The sequence below is a fragment of the Sminthopsis crassicaudata genome, chromosome X (genome assembly GCF_048593235.1).
Source record: "Sminthopsis crassicaudata isolate SCR6 chromosome X, ASM4859323v1, whole genome shotgun sequence".
Taxonomy (NCBI): domain Eukaryota; kingdom Metazoa; phylum Chordata; class Mammalia; order Dasyuromorphia; family Dasyuridae; genus Sminthopsis; species Sminthopsis crassicaudata.
The window spans coordinates 29,612,134-29,632,775 of NC_133623.1; the positions used below are offsets into that span (position 1 = coordinate 29,612,134).

At 43.3% G+C, this 20,642-nt stretch overlaps 1 protein-coding gene across 2 annotated transcripts in view; it reads right to left on the reverse strand.

Moving 5' to 3' along the window:
- The window catches only part of GABRQ (gamma-aminobutyric acid type A receptor subunit theta), a 72,853-nt gene that overhangs the window by 30,001 nt on the left and 22,210 nt on the right, over window positions 1-20,642 (reverse strand). Inside the window, exons 3-4 of one of the 2 annotated variants that reach the window (XM_074277511.1) lie at window positions 11,136-11,203; window positions 5,234-5,353 (exon numbers count right to left, since the gene is read on the reverse strand). In XM_074277511.1, coding sequence (XP_074133612.1) covers window positions 5,234-5,353; window positions 11,136-11,203 — 188 coding nt within the window. The remainder of the gene's footprint in view (window positions 1-5,233; window positions 5,354-11,135; window positions 11,204-20,642) is intronic. The other variant, XM_074277512.1, reaches the window with a different exon arrangement.

The following is a 20,642-nucleotide window of genomic DNA, read 5'->3' on the forward strand; positions in this document are numbered from 1 at the left end:
AAAAAAGGTATATCTGTCATCATCACAAACATATGCATGTTAGTACATGTTACCATCTACATGAGGAACCCAGCTGTTACTAGTTGGAGCTGAGAGGCCACTCCTCTGCCTAACATGCTGAGAAACATTAAGAACCATTTTCAACCCAATGAGATGGGGGCAGATTTGAAAAAAAAAATAATTGAGATACAGAAGAAGAGTTATCTTTCCTTGGGATAAGCATAGCGAACAACAACAACAAAAAGAAACCTACTAGAAGAAATTTGTGAGCCATTCAGGCACTGATAAATTAGAAAGATTTAGATAGCCAGCAGAACCAGATTTCATTCAAAAAGAATGTCCTTCATCTTTTATCTGCACTGTGCATGGTTGGCTGCCCAACAAATGGTTCTTGGAAGAATGAATGAAAGTCAAAGGTAAAAGTCCTATAAGGTGAGAATGGCCTATCCACATTTAGGCCAGTTTTCAGGTGTGATGCAGAATAGTTATAAGGGATGAAACAGACATAAATAAAGACATCTTTACTTGATGGGGGAAGAAGAAATTTATGAATTTGCCATGGCTGGTGAGGGTTTTCTGGGAGAATGCAGACAGAAAAAAGTCAGCCTTCATCCTGATAATTCCAGAAACTGAACCAGGAAATCCAGGGATGTCGTCTCCAGAAGGAAGGGAGAGATATAATTCAAGGGATTTTTGATGGGAGGAGCAAAGTTGCATCTTTACAGATGGCCTGGGTCCCTACACAGAGCAAAAATGGAGAGATATGGGCTAAACAATAATAAAATTAGGTGGATTTGAAATTGGCTGGAAGGCAGGTTCAATTTCAACTTGGAAGGAGGATATTATTGAAGTTTTCCTGTGATTCAGGCTTGCCTTATGCTATTTAGCATTTTTATTAATGATTTGGATAAAGGCTTAGATGACAAGCTTATTGAATTTGCAGATGACATGAAGATAGGAGGGTTAGATAACATGCTGTATGAGAGTCAGGATTAAAAAAAACTAGAAAAGTGATAGACGAGGTCAAAACTAATAAAATGATATTTAATGGGGACTCAGATGTAAAGTGTTACACATTGGGGTCAAAAAATCAACAAGTAAAAGATGAGGGGGAGTTGTAGCTAGACAGCAATTTGTCTGAAAAACGATCAGGGGGTTTTCAGTCACTGAAAGCTCAATATGAGCCATTCATGAAAGTTAAAGCAAATGCAGGCTTCATCAAAAGAGGCTCACTGTGTAGGGCTATGCAGATGATCACATCTGGGATATTCCATTCTATCTTTAAGAAAGACATTAACAAACTGGAGCGTATCCAGAGAAGGGCAATGAGGTAGTGGTGAGAGTATTGGAAATTACATCCTACAAGAATCAGTTGAAGGAGCTGAATTGTTCAGCCTGGAGAAGAAGAAACTTAGGGCAGAATCTCAAATATCTCTTCTTATTTTGAAAAGACTATCCGGGCCCTTGGGGGAAGAACTAGGAAGGATGGGTAGAAATTGTACAGATTTCTGCTCAATATAAGAGACCCCTTTTTAAACTATCACAGCTGTCTAAAGGTAGAATGAGCTCACAGCAATTGGGGTAGTTAGGATGTGTCTGAGGCTAGAGTTGAAGTTAGGGCTTCCTGAGCCAGTCCACTGCAGCAACCCCTAGCAGCTCCACAATGACCCGTTTTGGGAGACAGTGGACTCCCCTTCACTGGAAGGCTTCAGACTGGAGGACCACCTGTCATGGACTTTGTACCAGGGATTCCTATTTGGATATGGGTTGAACTAAATGGCCTCTGAGGTCCCTTCCAACTCTCAGATTATGTGATAGGTTTTTAAAGATAAGAAATGTCTCTTCCCTTTAGTTACCTAGCCAGAAATGTACTGGGACTAGTTAGCTCCTGATTTTCCAGGCTCCCACCAATCAGCTAACACCCTCTTCTTATTCCTAGCTGGGCAGTACAAATGACAATTGGTAAGGGGCCACAGCTTTGCTTCAACTCCTCAAGGAGCTGAAGCAATTTCCAAAGTAATTAGATTGGAAAAACAAAACCAGACATAATTATGGTCAGTAGCCAGCAGTCATGAAGGATGCAACCACAGAATGTTTAAGATGGAAAGGATCTTGGGTGGAAAGGATGGAAAGAGTCATTTAGGTTACCAGCCTCCCCCTCCCTCCCCCTACTTTACAGAATGGGGAAGAGAATCCGTGAGGTCACATAGCCAGCAAATGGCAGGGCAAGACTAGAATCCAGGTCCCCTGGCTCCCAGAGCTCATAGTTTCTCCTTCCTTCCTTCCTTCCTTCCTTCCTTCCTTCCTTCCTTCCTTCCTTCCTTCCTTCCTTCCTTCCTTCCTTCCTTCCTTCCTTCCTTCCTTCCTTCCTTCCTTCCTTCCTTCCTTCCTTCCTTCCTTCCTTCCTTCCTTCCTTCCTTCCTTTTCTCTTTCTTTATTCTTCCCTCCCTTTCTTTTTCTTCCTTCCTTTCTTTTCTTTTCTCTCTCTTTTTTCCTTCCTTCCTTCCTTCCTTCTTATGAAGAATGAAGTATTTGTGTATGTTGTACAGGACAGGGAAGTTTAGAGGGCTCTTCCATGGGGGGCTATCAAAGGGCTAAGGGACATGTAGCCTGCTGGGAGGTATAGTCATCCATGATTTGGGGGGGCAGAGGGGAGGGGAATGTTTAGGGTGGGAGGTTGTTCGAGCCTCATGGCTCTGTTACATCACATTGCCTTGGGAAAACTGGCTTGAAATTGGTGTCAGCTAAAACCAACAGAGAAGAGTGGGGATCATCACATTCTTCCTCTTCCTCTGTTCTGCAGAGATAGCAGAGAGGAACAAGAAGCTGAGGGCTCCTGGAGGAGTGGGCTTCAGGGAGTCAAGCCTTTCTGCTTACAAAAGGGCTTAGACCCAAGACCCCATAACTTCTCAGACTCAGGTTCTACTTTGGTGGAATTTATGACTGGCCATATGGACAGGGTTCTTGGCAACTTTTCTCTCCCACAAATGGTAGAAATCTCTCCTTCTCTAATGACAGTCAACTGAGCTCACTATATATTTTGGGACTGCTGAATGGAATAAATGAACATTTACCCTTGAACTGAGATGCCAAAGGGCTGGGACTGGCCATTGAATCTTTCTGCCCTCAGTTCTACTAGAAGTTATTTGTGGACATCCAACCAAAGGAATGTTATTTGGGAGCACAGCTCTGCTGTGGCATGGTTCACCATTCCCAACACCACAGAAAACCGAAGCTGGGCCTTCAGGGAGCTGCTCACTGAGCCCCTTCAGAGCCTACAGTGGGACTTCCTATTTATATTGTAATCATATCTATTTTATATTTATTTATCTCTGCATGTAGTCTCCCTCATTAGAAGGGAATTTCCTCGAGGGCAGGGATGGTTTCATTTTTTGTAATGCTGGTTCCTAGCAATTTGTAAATGCTTTGTAAGATGCTTGTTGAAGGAGTAAAATGAGTGAAATTAATGAACCAAAGTCCCACTGGGAGTTTGTGACACAGGCCCAGAACTGAGGCTCTCCAGTCTTTAAAATCAGAGTTCTTTGTACTACAACTTGGCTGCTCTGACCTCTGTTACAGACATTCACTTATCTTCCTTGCCACCAATCCATCACTCTCTAGGTTGAAGGGCAGAACCAGAGAATACTTGCTTCTAGGCCTATACAGCCATTCTCTTTGAAGGCCAGAAGCTGAGCTAGTGTGCAAGCAATAAAAGGTCAAAGGTGAAGAGCAGCTGATCTCTTCTTATCTCTAGCTAATACTGTCTCTGGCTACCTCTTCTTGTGGGTGACAGGCCAACCAATCTCCCATCATTTCTATCATCTACAGGGAGGAAATTGGAACTCTGTACTTAAGAGAAAGTTTGAGAGCCATACAGTATGGAAGATTGTCCATACAATGGTGTGATTAGCTTCACAGATTCATGCAAAATTAGGTTTGGCATTTTAAAACCATATAAAATGTGGTAAGTTTTGAGTATGAGTTCTCTCTGGCCATTGGCCATGACATCTGAGCCCAGGGTCCTTTGTTAGTTGAGCGCCTCCTGTATTTGCTAACATGCCAAATGCTACACTGGAGGGTTATCTGTTACTAAAAAGTTGGCTTCCCTCGCGTTTGTGTTATTCTTTGCAGAATAGTATGTCCAGCTGCCCAGGATTACAAGATGCTATCAAAGTGCCCGGCTTTATTTTCTGAAAGCTTATCTCATTGGATAAACTTGGGGCCCAGAGATGTGGCCCCACATTTCTGCCTACCTCCTGTTACTGTCTCGGATCACTGTCTCCAGCTTGCACCAAAGGAGGTGAAGCAAATATGGAACAGGACGAGATGAGGGAGGAGTGCCCTCTACTTGTCACTACTCCTGCTTACTTCTTATACAAAGCTTAGCTTAGTTTCTCCCCCAACCAGGTTGCTAATGCCTTCCCTGTAAAATGAATATTTACCTGGTATATGCTTTTTCATTACTTAAATGTATAAACAGAACGGAAGCTTCTTGAGGTCAGGGATTGATTTATTTTTATCTTTGCAGTCCTTGCACCTAGCACAGGGCCCAGAACATTAAACAGTCATTCAACAAGCATTTGTCAAGCATGTACTATGGAGATTAGAGATTCTTAGCCTGGGATCTGTAAACTTGTTGTGAAAAATATATTTTGATAACTGTATTTCACTAGAATTAGTTTTCTTTATAATACTATGTTTTATATTACGCATTAAACAAGATTATTCTGAGGAGTCCATAGACATCATCAAACTTCTATAAAATGATTAAGATACCCTGTTCTAGAGGTTTCATACTCCCCCAATGGTTCTCCATCCTTCCTTTCTCCTTGGATCCTTAAGTCAGTGTCCTATGGTAAAATGTGCACTGGACTTGGAATCAGGAGACCTGCATACAAATCCTAACAGATACTTATTGACTGGGTAATCATAGGGTTAGTCCCATTACCTCTGAGTCTCAGTTTCCTCAACTGTAAGATGGGGGGACAGTAATGCTTCCACCTGTTTCATGGAATTATTATGAGGGAAGCATTTTACAGACCTTAGAGTGTAATAGACACCCGACTTACTCTTGCCATTACTATCTTCTTGCTCTGAGTTGAGAGAGAAGGTGAGCCAGAGGATGTAGTCACTTTTCCACTGCTATCAATTCGTTTTCTTAGCTATGTGACCAAAGGACTTTGCTTTTCGATGAGACAGACTACAACATCAGAACAGCCATTGTCCCTCCTACCTCGTGGAGGGGAAGGCCAATGGACATGAGCTTCATTGCCATGCAGGAACACAGGCTTTCTCTACTGGGGACAGACACCAAAGAGGAGCTGGGCTTCCATTGGAACGAGCAGGATAGAGGCTAGGCAAAAGGAAGAAAGAGCTGAAATGGGCCACCAAAGAATGTGTCTATGAAGCATTACAGTATCTCAGGGCTGGACAGGACCTCTGAGACTTTCTCATTCAACCTGTACTTGAACAGGAATCCCTTCTGTAACATCTTCAACAAACCTTCACTTGAAGACTTTAGGAGAGGGAAAAACTGCCACCTTTCAAGGCAGCCCATTCCATTTTGGGTAAGCTTGAGTGACCAGGAAGGTTTTCCAGACAATATCTGCTTCTCTGTAACTTTCACTGGTCTTCACTCTTTGCCTCCGGACATTCATTCATTGAATGAACAAAACTCTTCTGAGCACCTATCCTTGAAGTAGGCTGGGCTAGGGGTCCAGGAGGATCAAGAAGGTAGAGTCTCTGTCTTCTGTCTTAGAAATCTTTGGCTCTTTGGAAGACATAACTATAACCCAAGACAGAATGTGAGAGGGCAAAAAGCAAGGGTTAACATGTTCAAAACACAGATTTCTGGTGATTTGGCCTGGAGGCAGGGGGTGGACTAGATTAACTCCTAGTTCTTCCTAATCTAGTGCTTTTGTGACTAAGATCAGCAGAACTGCCCTTGATTCTGCACAAGGACATGGAACAGCGCACTTTCTAGCACAAGTATAAAGGAAGGACTGATAGTTGCAAGAAAGATTCTGAAAGGATAGAGAACCAAGTGTGTCTTCATTATATCAACAGAATTTTCTTTTTTAGTGACTGACGTTTCTCTTGAGTTCACTTCATTAACTTCCATGGACTCAAAGATGGCTTTTTTTCACTTTCTTTCAAAGTTCCCATTTCACCAACCATTCCTTCCTTGTTGCTCAGAATTAGGTACAGAGTACCACTGCCTTTATTGCTTACTCCTCTTCCTGAGAAGAAATGATCAGGAAGGTACCTGAAATCGTAAGCCAGAAGACTCCCTCCCCCTGATGTTGAGAATGACAGGGCACCTCCTTCAAGCTTGCTGTTTTTGATGACAGCGTGGTTAATTTTGGAAGCATCTGGCTTTGCGGTTTTATCTGAGCACATTTTCCTTTTCTCCTTAGATTTCATCTCCATGCCCTCTTGATCAGGTCAGCAAGTCTTCTGCCAAATACATTCATCCCAATTCCCATAAGTTGGGCTCCATTCTTTGCCCGTCATTCTGATATCTTGAGTCATGATCAGGAAATCAAATCTTATTCTTAGATAGCATCCCTTGGCTACCTGTTGGCTTTCTATCTCCTCTCTTCTCTTTCAAAGTAATACATACCTTTCAAATAGAAAAAGTGATGAAAACACCATGTATGAGTGTGTGTGTGTGTGTGTGTGTGTGTGTGTGTGTCCCCACCTCCCCCAAGCCCTTCAGTTTCCTACTGTGAACTTCCCTAGAGATCCTTCCCAGGTTTCTTCTGGTGGTATCATTCTCCCCCATGTGAATCAGCAGAAGTAGGCAGGAGACTTGGCAGCTTCTCCGGCTCATCTTGGCTCTGCATCCCAGGAAGGCAGCACACCTCCCACATGGCCACAGATGGCCTCCTTTCTGCCCTCAGCAGAGAGGATTTAGCCATAACTACCCATTTCTTCTTCCTGAGACTGGTAACAACATTCCTTATATCCTTGAATTCTCCTTTTATTGTTCTGTGAAGCACGGGGTCATGCTTCTTCCACCGAAAATTGTTGTCTAGTTCCAGTGAGGATAGTCCCTTCTTCTCTTCCACCCCTTGGCTATATTCTTCCACTTAGCAACCTCTCGCCATCTCTTTGAAAATAACTCTTAAACCCGTGTCCCTTCCCAACCTGTCACTCAAGCTCAATATCCACATTGTCAATAACCTACTGGGTAGCTCATAGAACTATAACACATCTAGAGCTGGAAGAAAAGACCTCATTCTACAAAATGGGGAAAGTGAGGCCCAGGGTAATCAGGTGACTTGGTTAGGGTTGAGGCAGCAAATAATAAGTCTAGGACTTCTGACTCCAAATTTAACGCTATTCCTCATGCAGATATCTGGTTAGTTTCCCTACCTCAAGTCTCTTCTTCAATTTATTCTCTGCCTCGTTGCTAAATTGCTATTTCTGAAGAACAGGTCTGATCATGTCCCTTGCCTGCTCAAGAAGCTTCAGGGGCTCCATATTTTCTCATGGACAAAAGACAGGCTTTTCTGTTTGGCATTTAAAGCCCTCCAAGCTATCTTTAAAGACTGATCTCATATTACTTATATATTCTGGCTTTCTTGCTGTTCACTGGAAGATTCTAGCTCCTGTTTCCCCTCTTCTCTCCATCCTTTGCACAGGCAATCCCCCATGCTTGGAATACCCTGCCTGTTCACATCTGTTTTGTGGAATCCATAACTTTGCTCATACCACAGCTCGGGAGCCACTTCTATGGAAGGGCTCTCCTAATCTCCTCATAAAAATTCCCTGGTATTTATTCTGTATGCATTTTATGTTTATTTGATCCCTAAACTTTCCTCACCAGCCTCAGCTCATCCTGACACTATTCTCGCGTGATGATGCCATGCTCTTGGAGCCATTCTCTGTTCTCTATCCTTCCTCCCATCTTCTACACGTGGCTTTAAAAGTAGAGGTTGTTTGGTGAGTTCCCTGTGCATTCACACCAGTCTTTTCATATGATTCCTGTTCTTCCTTCCTTTTCAGGTCTGTGTCCCTTTTGTGTCTTCAGGATTCTATGCTTAAGAGTTTCCCATCCTTCTTGTGTTTATCTCTCCTGAAAAATTTTAGTTCCTAGGACACTCCTTATCCTTCCTCTGAACACCTTGGAATTTCCTCTCCTAAAATCTAGAGTGCATGTCCGAATAGACCCAGATTTCCTTTCCTTTTCCTTTCAACCCCAGTCTCACTCTAATTAAAGATAATTTCATTCTTCAAGGATGGAAGGACCAACAAGAACAAATTCCATTTGGAATCTAATTCTAAGTTAAGAAATTATTAGCTGCTCTGCATTTTGTAAATAGCTGAAATGCTTACATCACTACTATATCATGTCTCTGTATTAGACTTGTGATCTGTTTCCTGAACTCACTTATATCTTCTTTCTGTCCAGATGGTCTGCTGTCTACTCTGATGACAAACCGCTTCTATTTCTCCCTATTCTCCTTCATCTTTCAAGCCATTATTTACACCACTGCCAAATTAGTCTTTCTAAAATGTCTAAAATGTTTTCTTCCTCACAGTTACTTGTAAATGCTTCCCTATCATCTCCAGTATAAGGTCTACACTTACTTAACATTCAAGGTCCTCCACAATCTGGTCTGACATACCTTATCTTTCACTGCTCATTTCCATGAAAAACAAATTCATTCTGGACTGATCTCTTCACTGTAGTTCTGGTCATTCCAAAACAACACGCTCATTTCTATCTTGACCCCTTAATTCCACCGTACCTTTGACTGTTTGAAATACTGGTTCTTCTTCCTTCCCCCCTACTTCAATCCTCCCATCCTTCAAGATCCACCTGAGGTACCATCTGCTCCAGGATGTCTTTTCTGATAAGGCCAGCCTCAAATGGCCTGTAGCTCTTGGAATTCTCTACACAAATTTGTGCAATGTGCACCTTGTTATATCATTTCCCTCTAATGTATCTCCTGCTCAGTTTAGCACCCAAAATCCACCAGGATATAAAACACAGATCTGCTTCCATCATCCACTACTTATGCAGCACTTTAAAGGTTTGCAAGGTGTTTTGCCGACATTATCTAATTTGATCTTAAAACAACTCTATAAGGGAGATATGTTGTAGGTTATTATTGTTCCCATTTTAGAGATCATGAAGTTGAGGCTCAGTGCAATGAAGTATCCAAAGTGGGGTTTGAACTTAGGTTTCTCTCCACTCCAAATTATGTGCCGTATCCATTACACTAACTCCTTCGCTTTATAGGTGAAAAAACTGAAGTTCCGAAGAGAATTGTGAGGGAAGCAAAGGAGTGATCATCCTTTATTAAGGCTCTCTCACCCCGTTGGGTGACTCTGGACAACTCTAATCATCCCCACAATTTGGAAACCATACCAGCTGGATTCAGCTGTGATCTGAGAGGAGACTGTAAGATTTTGCTGGGTACCGAGAGATGCTAAACTATTTCCATGGAAAGCCAGCTCTGCTTAGGCACTTTTCATTGCTTTATTCTCTGGCCTCTTCCTATTCCTTCCACCCCACCCCACCCACCCCACTGAGAAATAGTACCTTCCTCACCCTTGTGGCCATGAACTTGGATTGAGGGCAAGCCTCAAGCTACCAGTAGCAATAATTCCCATTGTTAGTACCGTTTTCAGTCACCAATAGCATGCACTAATACATCTACCTTGACAAACCTTTCTTCAAGGAGCGCATGGTGGGCCGGTGTTTGCTTTCCATTCTCCTGGCATACAGTTGCAGGCAAGGTTCAAAGGAAGCACCTACCTTTGTTTTTCCATCTTGCCTAGTTTTCTTTAATTTGGTGCTCAGAAGGATAGCACCAAGCAGACCTTTTCAGTATTTCCGACCCCAGTGTCTCTCAGTGGAGACAGCCCTCTCTCTCCCCCCACCCCATCTGGCCAAAGTGTGGCCATCAACCCAAAGGCTCCAGACTGGTGAGTCTGCTGGGTGCCTGGCCAATTTATGTTGGCCCAGGGACATCCAACCTGAAAAGGTAGCTGTGTAAAGAAATGACTTCTCCCTGGTGGGAGGTTTTATAGGAACATAATTTTGGAGCTTGAGAAAACATTAGAGACCATTCAGCGCTAACTCCATATTTTTACAGATGGGAGGCCTGAGGCTGAGAAGTAAAGTCATTTGCCCAGGCTCCCACATCTAATAAGTGTTGGAGGTAGAATTTATCTCAAGTTTTCCTGACTTCAAGCCCAGTGTCCTATCCACTATACTGTACTGCCTCTCACCATGTTTTTCCTCCTATTTCCTTGGTCCTGTTCCCCACCCCAAAGGCTCACCTTAAAGCCTGCTTTGACATAGCTTAAGAGGAAGAGGAGAAAAGACATTGTAAGATCTTAAGTCCAACAGGGTTTTGGAAGTGACTCACTCTAGCCTCTCTTCTCTCCCTCCCTTATTTCTTTGGGAGGGAGCAGGAGCATATTCAGAAAGGTCAGGTAGGGAATTAGACAGAGTGAGACAGGCTTTTACTTGAGCAAGTGAACTTTCACTCTGCTTTCCACTAGTATTTCCTTCCCTGGTCATTTCTTAGTAAAGCTGTGCTTTGCTTCAACCCTGTTGCTCCTTATGTTGAGAGGACTTACTTTTTGCCATGGTTAGGAGACCTGGGAGCCTTTAGGGAGTTCAGAGGTCAGGAAGGAGCCCGTAGACATGAAAAGAAAGGTGATACCCTTACAGTTGATTCAAAAAAAGGAAATCTTTTACAGAGGGCTGGAGCTCAACTGTAAGTGCTGTCCCCCTTCCCACCAGAGGTGTTTCTTTACACAGCTCACTTTCCTCTACAGTGTTTTGGAACAGAAAGGTGACCCTCCATTCTCTTTATAGGAATGAGATCTCCCAATGCATAGTGGGACTTAGGAATCAGACTTTGCCCACTCTTTCTCAGCCACCACCCTGACCCCCACACTCTCATGATGGTCCCTAGCCTGCCGAAGACCCCACCTCAGGAAAGCACCCAGCCAATGGCTTCACATGACCAAATTCTGTTGGTTAAGAACAGACAGAAATTTTGCTTTCCTGGTGAATTGGTTTTCAAACATAATCAAATCTCCTTCCCCCTCCCCCAGATAAATGGACATTATGTAGGGCTTGGCCAGAGTGTCTTTTGTCATGGACTCACCATGTTGACTTCCGAAATCTGGTCAATGCTGGAGATGTGGATGCTCATGCCCACGGTGACAGGGTTTCCTGTGACACAGAGGGATGGGTTAGGACAGCAAACATGGGTAGTTACTGAATCCCCGATATAAAGAAGAGAGTTTCCTGATTAACATGGTGAGGTGGAATAGGCATAGGACTGGGGCAGAAGAGAGCTCAGATGTGCTTAGAAATGAGACACACAATCTATATGGGTTCCTGTTCTCGAAAATGGGGACCAAGAATCCCGATCTTTGTGTGTCAGGATACATAGACTTGGATGGGTACAAGTACCAAGTATATCACTTCTCAGATGTTTCCCTGTTCCTTAATGTAACATCCTGTTTCCTAATTCCATATTCTTGTCTGAAATGCAATCCCATCTTTTAGAATATCTTTGAATCTGGAGTTTTTTCAAGGTTCAGCTTGAGCATTGCCATGTCTTTTGACCTATCCCTACCTCTTAAAATGCTTCCTGACCCCCTGAAATACATTTTATATTTCCTTTTCTGCCTATGTGTTTTAGAGGAAAAGAGAAATCAGGGAATCTGGGTTCAAATGACTGTCAGTATGATCTTGGGCACAGAACAGCTCTGGGCCTCAATTTTTTATCTACAAAATCAGGACATTTGGACTAGATGACTTTCAACGTTTCCTTCTAGCTGTAAATCTGTGACTGAATTAGCTCATGTTGTCCCTCTTGCCTGCAGAATGACTAGTCTATTTTCATTTTTGTTTTTGTAGTTTTAGCAACTAACATATAGTAGGTGCTTCATGAATGCTTAAAAAATTAAACTCCAATCATTTATACTCTCAGTTTCCATTCCTTTTCTCTGAAATGAAAGGATTGGTCTAGATCATTTCTGAAATCCTTTGAGCTCTGCTATTTTATGAATTTACTTTCCAACAGGATATTGTGATCAAGGGAGATAAAATATGAAAGTTGCCCTGACAATTGGGGAATTAAAAAGCCTGAAAGAATTCTAAGGGAGGGTTAGATGCCAGACTTGAATTAAAAGATAAGAGAAAAAGGTATGGTGGCAGTAGCTCCATCTGGAGTGTCATTCTCATCCCTTCATAGGGGCTACTTCCTTCTATGGAATCTTTCATCCACATCCCATCTCAGTCATGCCCACAATGTGTTGAGGCCTAAAATTTCATAATATGATTTTAAAAGGGGTTTGAGAGACCATTTTTGAACCCTCTCAATTTATAGTCCCAGAGAGAGGAAAGTACTTTACAATGGTCACATAGATAGCAAATGAGAGCCAGGATTTGAATCTAGGACTCCTTTCTATAAAGAACCTCTTGTTACTAGTCTTTCAAGTCTTTATGAAGAAGCTATCACTGCTAAAATGGCTAAAGGGAAGAGAGAGTTAGTTCCCTCTTTCATAGTATGGGTCACTGGAGGGATGGATATCGCCTCTGGACTTAGGGCCTCAAGGACCACCAAATTTAACCTCATTGTTCCCTTTTCTGCTCTCAAATACATGGAAACCCATTTTTTTCCCCGCTGGGACATTCCTATGTGGACATTTCACTTGTGGCCCTTAACCCTGAATGAGAGATTGTTTTGCCAGTGGGATTGAGGTCATTGGTTCAGTTCTTCCCTTTTCCTGGCAGGGGGCCATGTTCTACGCCCACTCCTCCCCTCACCCTGTCTAGATATCTCCCAAAAAGGAGCACTGCTTGTCATGGGAAGAAGTTAAAAGAATATGGGACTTAGTGCCAACTCAGCTCCAAGTGTGCTGCAGTCTGTCCCTGGGAACACGACTCATGCCTTGGCGATGCAACAAATAGAGCGATCATAATTGGACAGTAATTAATACAATCAATAAAGAAGAAAAGCACTGTAGCTCCTGTCTCCTTTAGCTGAGCACAACCCAGAACTGAGAAACTCTAGTCTTTCTTTGGGAGGCTAACTGGAAAAGTTGGATTGGGGATGATTTTTCAGGACCCTGGAGAGAACCTAGCTCCTCTCAGTAGCCTTTGTGGTGGAAAATGGAGGAAATGGATAAAGACTCAAAGACCCCCCCCCCTTTTCTGCCCATTCTCCCAGACCATCCCCCTCCTAACTTCCTCTTTTTAAATCATTATTCTGCCCCATCTTGTAGATGCTCCAACTCACTCAGAGCCCCTTGGGAGGACTGAGCAAAATGATCCAAGAGGAGGGGGAAAAAAGCAAGCCAGAACCTGAAAATGAAATGTCTACAAAGCTCTTGCTCACACCTCTTTGGAAGAGATAGTGGAAATATCACCATTTCCATGTTATACATGAGGAAATCTGAGCTCAGATTCGAATGCAACCTCAAAAGCGTCCTAACTGTGTGATCTTGGCAAAGTCACTTAACATTGAAATTTCTGCTTCTCCATTTGTAGAAGGGAGATGACAACCCTTAGAGGAGATACCTCCGATTGGTGTTGTGAGCATATACCAAGGGGCTCTGCACTCAGATCTTACAGTTGTGTTTATTTCTATGTGCTAGGCCTCCCCCACCTCCTTCTGCCAATCTGGGTCTCTCCTTTGTTCTTTCAAACTTCTCCTCTTCCCTTTTCTGCCCCCTTTCCCCACCCCCCATCCACCCCCTGCATGATTGTGCATGAGCCCAGGTCCCATGTGCACTCATGTTCTGTCTTTTCCCATACATTCTCAGCTTGATGGCATTTCTTCTCCCTCCCACTTATCTTGTCACACTAGGTAAGATGAAAGAGAAAATGGAAATTGCAAGTGCCTGATGTCGATCTGGATACCTGCAGTATTGATCTCACAGCCCGTAGGAAGGGAGTGACTCATTTCTAGGGAGCGACTCTTGAGAATTAGTTGAATTTTGGTTGGGGGTGAGGAAGGAATAATGGAAGCAATGGAGGACCAGTAGGGGAGTGGAAAATATCATGGGTTGGGAGTAAGGGGCCAGTCCTAACTCTGCTAGTAACTTGCTGTGTGATCTGGCACCAGGGTCCCCATATGTGCTGGGTGCTGCTGCTGAAGTCAAGGATGTCTGTAGGCCCTTTCATCTCTGATGCTCTAAGATCTTTCTAGCTTCCCCTAACTCTGGGTAGCATGAGAGCAAGAGAGTCATTCAGAGCAGCCAAATAGCATCTATTTCCAGCTAGAAGAGACCTTAGAGGCCATTGAGTCTGCCCCTTCATTTTTACATATGGGGAAATTGGGGCTGAGAAAACTGAAAGTCAAAGCAGACAAGGCTTGGCAGTCCCAAGCCTCTGATTCTCATCTTAATTCTGCATCTAACTTAATTTGTGGTGCTTCCACTGTCATCTCATCACCATGAGCCTTGGTTTCCCCATGTATAAGATAGAAATAACAATAATGCTTGTCCCAGACTTGGGTTTGATCCTGGGCTTGTCCATATACTACTGTGTACAAGTGGCTAGCTAGGTGGTGCAGTGGATAGGACCTGAGTTCCAATCTGGCCTCAGACACTTAACACTTCCTAGCTGTGTGACCCTGGGCAAGTCACTTAAGCCTAACTGCCTCAGCAAAAAAAAAAAAAAAAAAAAAAAAAAAGGAGGAATATTACTGTATATTCCTGAGCAATCAAGCAAGCATATATTAAGCACCTAATGTATGTTACTATGCTAGGCATTATGAATAAGAATACAAAGAATGAAAGCAACCCAGTTTTCAATGGTCCTTAAAAACTGGGTTGCTTTCTTTCATTCTTTGTATTCTAGTGCTGGAAGTAACAAAGATTTTTATCTAAGTATAAACACCGAGTAAATAGAAAAGAGAATAGATACAAATATTCACAAGGTACTCATTACCCTGGACCTCTCTTTCTTCTGCTGTAAATTGAAGGCATTAGCAAGCCAATCAAAAAGCAGTTACTAGACATTAACTGTATGCTTGGCATGGTGCTAAGGTGAAACTGGCCCTACCCTCAAGGAGCCTAAATTCTAAAGAGGGAGACAAGGCGTAGACAAGTAGGTACATATGAGTTCCAAGCAGATGGAAGATTGGATTAAAATGAACTCACAGACTCCTTTCAGCTCTAAAGTCACATTCCTGGCTTATTGTTTAGAAAATGTTTTCCATTGTAACACATGTAAAATGTATGGGATTGCCTGTCATGGGGGGGAGGGGGAATGGAGGGAGGGGGGGATAATTTGGAAAAATGAATACAAGGGATAATATTATAAAAAAAATTACTCATGCATATATACTGTGGGAAAAAATTCTAAATTAAAAAAAAAAAAAAGAAAATGCTTTCCGATCTGGGAAGCTGGGAAGTGCTAGAGGGATGTGGGGGGGGGTTGGGGTTGGTTAGCACCTCTGCCTGTATCTGAACGGACGGTCTTTTCATTCCTTTAGGGACTTGGCTGCTTCTTCCTTCTAGAATTTGGTAGCTGACTATTGTCCATGCTCCTGCCAAGGACAATACAGATCGACAACTGCCGTGCAAGCAGGGAGAAGAATATGTTGGCCTGTCAGCTTAGATGGTGCTCACCTCTTTGGAAGGTGAGAGATGGGAGAAGAGGAACAGCACATGAAAAACCTGTATGGTTTAGGGGGGGATTAGTCAAAGCCCTTAGAGTTTGACTTTCAGGTTTCCTAGCCTCCCAAAGCACTTAGCAAGTCTGCAACAGCTGGTAGGTGTGAGGATTCAAGGAGATGATGACTGGTCATGTTGCTTTGGAAGCTGGGAGTCGTCATCCTCTTAGGAGAGGGAGCTTATGTTTGGCACCATATCAGGAGAATTTGGTGGGAGCTGAGAAAAATGCCCTAGGTGCCCGAGTTCTATGAGAGGAAAAAGGCATTCCTCTTGGCACCACTGGGAGTGACAACAAATACCTTGGTGTCTCCTGGACTGATCTAAGTAGCAGCCAGCTTACTTGCTCAGGCTATTAGAGAAAAGAGGGCAGCTGGGCACTTATCCTAGAAAGGAGGAAGCTGCTGGTAATAATAGGGAGGACTGGAGAGATACTGATGAAGCCTTAGCCATTGGTCTGGAGGGACATAGCTCTCCTTAGGAACCTAGGAAGTGAGCTGAGGTGAGCTGTCAAGCACAAACTTCCAGAGGTGACATGGGAGAAATCTTGTGGTGATGGGATAAATAGAACAGCCCCATTGTTAGATGGGTCCTCATCACTGTCGAGCATTTTGGGTCTTCACAGAGTTCTCGGACTATTAAGTAGTTGGTGCTCTGGCTGCTTCTGGTGGACTACCTGTATTCATTTTCTAAGGCCACAGTAACCACCTTGAACATGTCTGGCAATGGCCAATTTACTCTGGGGCCCATGGCTCCCTTCCCTTCTCCAGATGCACCATAGCTCTCCTTCTTCTAGTTATTTACCCTTAGATGCTACCAGGGCTGTCTGTCAGCCCTGGGCATCTTCTAAAAGGGAACTATCCCAATATGATTGATAGACTGTGAGAAACAGATACAGATAACATTGAGGGAAAGACAGCAGTGAGCTGGGCACTAAGAGGTTAAACCACTTCTCACGACTACCGCCATCTTTCTGATTACCTTTGGCAGGCCAGTTTAGCTTCTTAGTACCCCCATGCCACAGTTGATCACTACATCGATCGGAGTTTTGAAGCCTTTTCAATGTTTGTCTTTAGGTTTTGTGGGTTATCATGCCATTCTGTTCATTTCATTGTGTATCAGTTCATATATATCTTCCTATGTTTCTCTAAACCCTTCACAAGTATCTTTTCCTATGACACAATCCTGCTCCTTCAATCATAGGAGGAATTTAGGCAAAAGCAGGTTTGTGTGTCTGACTTATTTGGATAATTGTGTCTGGGTAGATCTGGTCTCAACAACCCCATTTCTGAAATGAAATAGCAAAGCCTGTCTTCTAAAGCATTTTGAGAGCCAGTGATGAGAGACATTCTGTCAAGCAGAGCCTCATTATTTCATTACCAAATAATAAAAGTATTTTCAGTCCAGGAAATCTGTGGCCTTTCCAAACTCATCAGCCACACAATGGAGAGATAGGTTTCATGCTCCCCCTCCCCAATTCAGACAGAATAAATCACACTTCTTTACTCATCATTCCCCTAATAAACAAAAACACTCAAGTGCTAATTTCTAAATGTTGTCTTGATAGAAATCCAGCAAAAATTGAGCCCAGAAAGAATGGCGCATTTGGAGACTTTGTGAAAAGGCCTATTTTCCTCCAAATATATAAATAGAGTCGCCAATAATGGTCTCGTCTCAATGGGTTCCAGATCTGTCCTGCTATATGCATTCCTGCAAGCCTGCATGTGCATCTAACACAGCCATGCTTCCTTCAGTCTCCATGCTCTTCTCCTACTATGGAGATGCTCGGATGGTCACTTCAGCTTCCTGTCTGGACCCAGTTCAGTCTAGATTTATTCATGTATAGTTTCAATCTTCCTTGTTTTGGCAGCAGTACCACAACTAGGGGCAGGTGACATCTCAAATTATCACCCTTTATAGCTCAGAAGGATTGATTTGATGATAAATTAGGTGGGATGTGTGTCAAGGTAGTGTTAAAACCTTGGATGGACACACAGGGGACCAGTTTTTAGAACCTATCTGGGGTGCAGCTCTCTTTATAAAATTTGCTGCCTTTTCCCTGCATTAGGTAATGATTTTCTCAGTGAGCTTCAACATGGCCTTGGGAGGAACCCTTTGCCATTACATATGGGATGTGGCAGAAGTTTTGACTTTCTCAAGTTTATAGGTCAGTTTATCTAGTTCTGTATCACTACATCCCAAGGCTGAGCCAGACTCATCTGATGAGAACTCTGTTCATTCTGGTTAGCTCTAGAGAAATGTGCCTATGCCCTGGCACAAGAGTTATTTCTCTATTTCCCAGTATGAGAGCAAGAGAGTCATCTAGAGTAGCCAAATAGCATTGATTTCCAGCTAGAAGAAACATTAGAGGTCATTGAGTCTGAGAAAGCTGAAGTGATTTACCCAGAGTCACACAACGAGTAAGACACAATTGGAACCCAGAGCTTCCTGACTCTAGGAGTTGATAGAACCCAAAGGGAATTTTTTTTTATGAGAATAACTTTCATTTCTGTAGCGCTTTAATTATCCCCCAAGATGAAGAGAATGTGTCATTAGCACCTCCATTTTATGGATGAGGAAAGAGACTCAGAAAGATGAAATGATGTTCAGCTCTAACTCTGTGACTCTGTGCTTCCTTCCTGCTCTAAGAATCTCTGAGCTGGTGGTGGCTGAGGAGGGAGATCAGTGGGAGATAAGGATGTCACGTCCCTAACTGCAGCCTAGTGATTTTGGTGAATACACATATTTGATCCACCAAGGGCTCCCCTTTTGCCTCAATGCACATAGACATCTGGTCTCATCTGGCCACCGGTGGAGCCGGTGTCATGACTAATAGCTGCCCGAAAAAGAGAAGAGCATTGCATCATTGTCAATTCAGTGAATCGGGCCATAGGCCAGAAGGGACGATGTCTTCCACTTCTCCCTTGCTGCTTCTCTAGGGAGGTTACAGGAAGATTGGAGCTTCTTGGAAATGCCAGGCCTTGACTCTTCTCTGCTTTCTTGACCATGGGAATGGTCTATGGACCACAAACTCCAGGAGCAGAAACTCAGGTAAGTGCCTCTGGGAGTACTTCTTCAGCAGCTAAATGTTGATCCCACTCATTTCTGTAAGCAAGTCTGAATTCTTTGCTCATTTTATCACACAGCTACTATGGAGATGGACAGATGTGATACCACAAATTCAGGGGGATTCCCTTCTACTTCTAGGGGGTTTGTGGAAGGAACTGGACAGCATGGAGGAGATGTATTGTTTCAACACACAAACCTTAGCAAGGAAAGCAAAATTGAAAAGAAGTGCTCAGGAAGGAGATGAAAAGTAAATTGGGTTTCTAGAATATCTTAGTTGCAAGTGATTGTGAAGGTGTCTCTTCATTGTGCTATATAGTCCCAACAGACCCCATAAAATGGCTTTCTTTTGCTGCCCTTCCAGGCATCCTTTGTGCCTTCGGCTGAGAAAGACAGACTCCATGTTTGATTTGAGATCTATTGGCAAGGAGCCGTAGGCAGAACAGGACAAAGAAGATAGAAGAACTGGGCACATTGGCATAGGAATCAGCCGAATATTCCAGCATTTGGTAGAGTCTAGGATTATCCAGGTAGCGGTAAGTAGGGCAGAGTTAAGGTAAGGCAGGCTTATATTATTATGGGTAGCAAGAAAGTTAGCCTATCTCATGGTAATAGAGAAGGCTAAGTGAGTTCAAGGTCAGGGAGATGGAGATCCAAGGCATCACTGGTAGACTGGAAGAACTTCAAGAGTGATGGCGAGAGACTTTTGTCCTGGTTGGTTTGGCCCTATTTGGCCAGCCCCAAATGCCAGGTTCTAGCCAGGAGCTCTTAGTCTCCGCTGGGGAAGAATATTCTCTGGCCAGACTTGGAGTTCTTTTGAGCTGTCCATGATCTTATCATGGGTCAAGAAGCAGAAAAGGAAGTCCACATTTATCATAGGGGTCCTCTTCCCCACTGGGACAGAGGTTCTGATACAAGACACCCTTGAAGATATTAATGCCCTGAGCCAGTTTATTGCAAAAAGCACACGAATGAATAAAAAGGCATTTATTAAATATATGTGTCAAGCACATACATGTAAAGGCAAAGACAGTTTTTGTTCTCAATGGGCTTACATTCTAATAGGCGGAACAATACATTTGGGGGAATGGAGGCCAGGGAGGTACACTTTGGACTGGAAAGTTTCAAGGATGATGAGAGGGGCCACAGAATAGTACTCTGACAAATCCCATCCAGAAACAATGACAGTGCTGATATAATCATGGTTATATTTCCAGAGGTGGAGGTGGCTGAAGAGGAGGGAGTGACTGAAGAATGGCTGAAGTTTTCCTGAAATGGTGATGTGGGAGGCAATCACCAATAAAGAGAACATGGTCCCAGAGTGGAACTTATTTCAGGACATGATCTATTGCTATAGAAGATCACATTTCCTGGAGGTGGCCTCATGATGAATCTTTAGAAGCATAACCAATGGTTAGAATGGTGCCATCAATGTTCCCTGTTGTCCCCTGAATGTAGTTTCAGTTCAGGCTCCTTGGGGTTGAGCCCTCACTATCAACAGTTCAAAAAGCTTATTTTGACTGATAAACTGATCAAGCTCGTCCATGAATCATTGAAGGCCATATTGTTACTACAATCTACGAGCAGGGCAAAGTGAGCCATGGGATTAAGAGGACAGGAGCTGCTATCAAGAGCCTTAAGGAGGACACTGACTTCTCTTCCACTCTGAGATTGACTGTATCTATCAAAGCTGTTTCTGAGCTAGCTCTCCCTCTTTGACTACAGAGCAACCTACGTTGACCAAAGGGAGAGTCAAGTATCCTGTGGTGTAGAACAATAGTGCAGGTATGGCCGCCTATGTGGCTTTTTCTTTTATTCTTCCCTTATGTTGTGTCCCTAAGGAAAGCTGTGTGTTGGGCTGTGCCGCAAGCTGCTTGAGGTCTTAGGCCCAGAGAACATCGAAAGTTTGGGAGTGA